The sequence below is a fragment of the Myotis brandtii genome, unplaced genomic scaffold, assembly GCF_000412655.1.
Source record: "Myotis brandtii unplaced genomic scaffold, ASM41265v1 scaffold115, whole genome shotgun sequence".
Taxonomy (NCBI): domain Eukaryota; kingdom Metazoa; phylum Chordata; class Mammalia; order Chiroptera; family Vespertilionidae; genus Myotis; species Myotis brandtii.
This window is the reverse complement of record NW_005353967.1, coordinates 11086510-11087968: the sequence shown is the minus strand read 5'-3', so window position 1 is coordinate 11087968 and position 1459 is coordinate 11086510. Positions and strand designations below refer to the sequence as shown.

Here is a 1459-nt window from a genome sequence, read left to right as displayed (position 1 = left end):
GGCTTGTATGCATGCATACGAGTCCTTTGGTTGATCTCTTACCCCCTTACCCTTACCCCCACCCTCCCCTACCTTCCCTCTGAGGTCAAACACTAGACTTTTACATATGCCAGTGTACAATATATATAATATAGCATCCATTTTATATTTACAGGTAATCTGAAATGTATCTTCTAGTAATTGCAAAAGATTTCACTGTCTTAGAGGTTGTTTCAACTGTTTATTTTTTTTTTTATGAAAATGACTTAGTACAAGCAGGTTGTTTATATTCAGAATTCTTTTTAAATCACCTAATTATAAGTGTTTGGTTTTAGTATACCTTGTACCATTGCAATTAAGAAATATTAATTTTTTGTAATAAGTATAGTCTAATATTCTGCCATTGGCAGAATCATAATGTTAATTCTTTGTTATTCATGTTTCTCTCAAAGAAAAATACTGAAGAATCAAATATACAGCTGATAACATTGCATGAAATGTTAGAGGTAAGTGTTTTGTGTAGTTGTTTTGTCTTGAAGATGTCTCTTAATTAGTGATTTGTGAATAATTTTACATAGGCTTGAAAAAAAATACTGCTTTAGTTCTTAAGGTAAACAATCTTTATTAGATATACTTATGTTAATTTATCTTTGGTATAAAATTAGTTTGTGTTTTCTATATAGCATTAGTAAGAATAGTGTCATTTTTTAAAGAACATGAAATTAGAGCCTACTCTTAATAATATTCCAATATTATTACTTCAAGAAAATTTTATGATATTATTTAATATTTACACAATGAAATCTTATGCTGTTACATTGACTGTATCTTTAGTTAGCAACTCTACATTCTATTGAAAACACAGTACATAGTTTAAGGATTCTTTCAACAAAATTGTAGAAATCCATGCATAATATTTCCTTAAGTAACATCAGCCTCTTTTTTTTCATAATGTGAGTACTAAGTAATTCCAAATAATTACAGAATTGGTAAAGAAATACCTTTTTCTGCTTAACATTTGCCTTTTCTTTTATAAATATCTTTGACCTTTTTATTTTATTTTATTTTAAACATATTTTAATTTATTTCAGAGAGAAAGGGAGAGGGAAAGAGAGGAACATCAGTGATGAGAGAGAATCATTGATCAGCTGCCTCCTGCACGCCCCACACTGGAGATTGAGCCAACAACTTGGGCATATGCTCTGACCGGTAATTGAACCATGACCTCCTGCTTCGTAGGTCGACACTCAACCACTGAGCCATGCCAGCCGGGCTCTTTGACGTTTTAAAAAAATGCTTTTGAACGTCATCCAGTTATCAAGTATGTTAAATATTTGAGAAATCTTGGTCTGACAATCCATTGCGAATTGGGCAGAGAGGAAGGTAAAATAGTCTATGAAGAGGGAGATATTTAACATTAGTGTGTCTTTTTATCTATTTTATTTTATTATATATATATATATTGATTTCAGAGAGGAAG

The 1459-nt window shown here is 30.8% G+C and overlaps 1 protein-coding gene across 2 annotated transcripts in view; it reads left to right on the top strand.

Moving 5' to 3' along the window:
* CENPK (centromere protein K) overlaps positions 1-1459 on the top strand; it is a 20663-nt gene that overhangs the window by 13313 nt on the left and 5891 nt on the right. For both annotated transcript variants that reach the window (XM_014549014.1, XM_005857935.2), the window contains exon 9: positions 432-485. In XM_014549014.1, coding sequence (XP_014404500.1) covers positions 432-485 — 54 coding nt within the window. The remainder of the gene's footprint in view (positions 1-431; positions 486-1459) is intronic.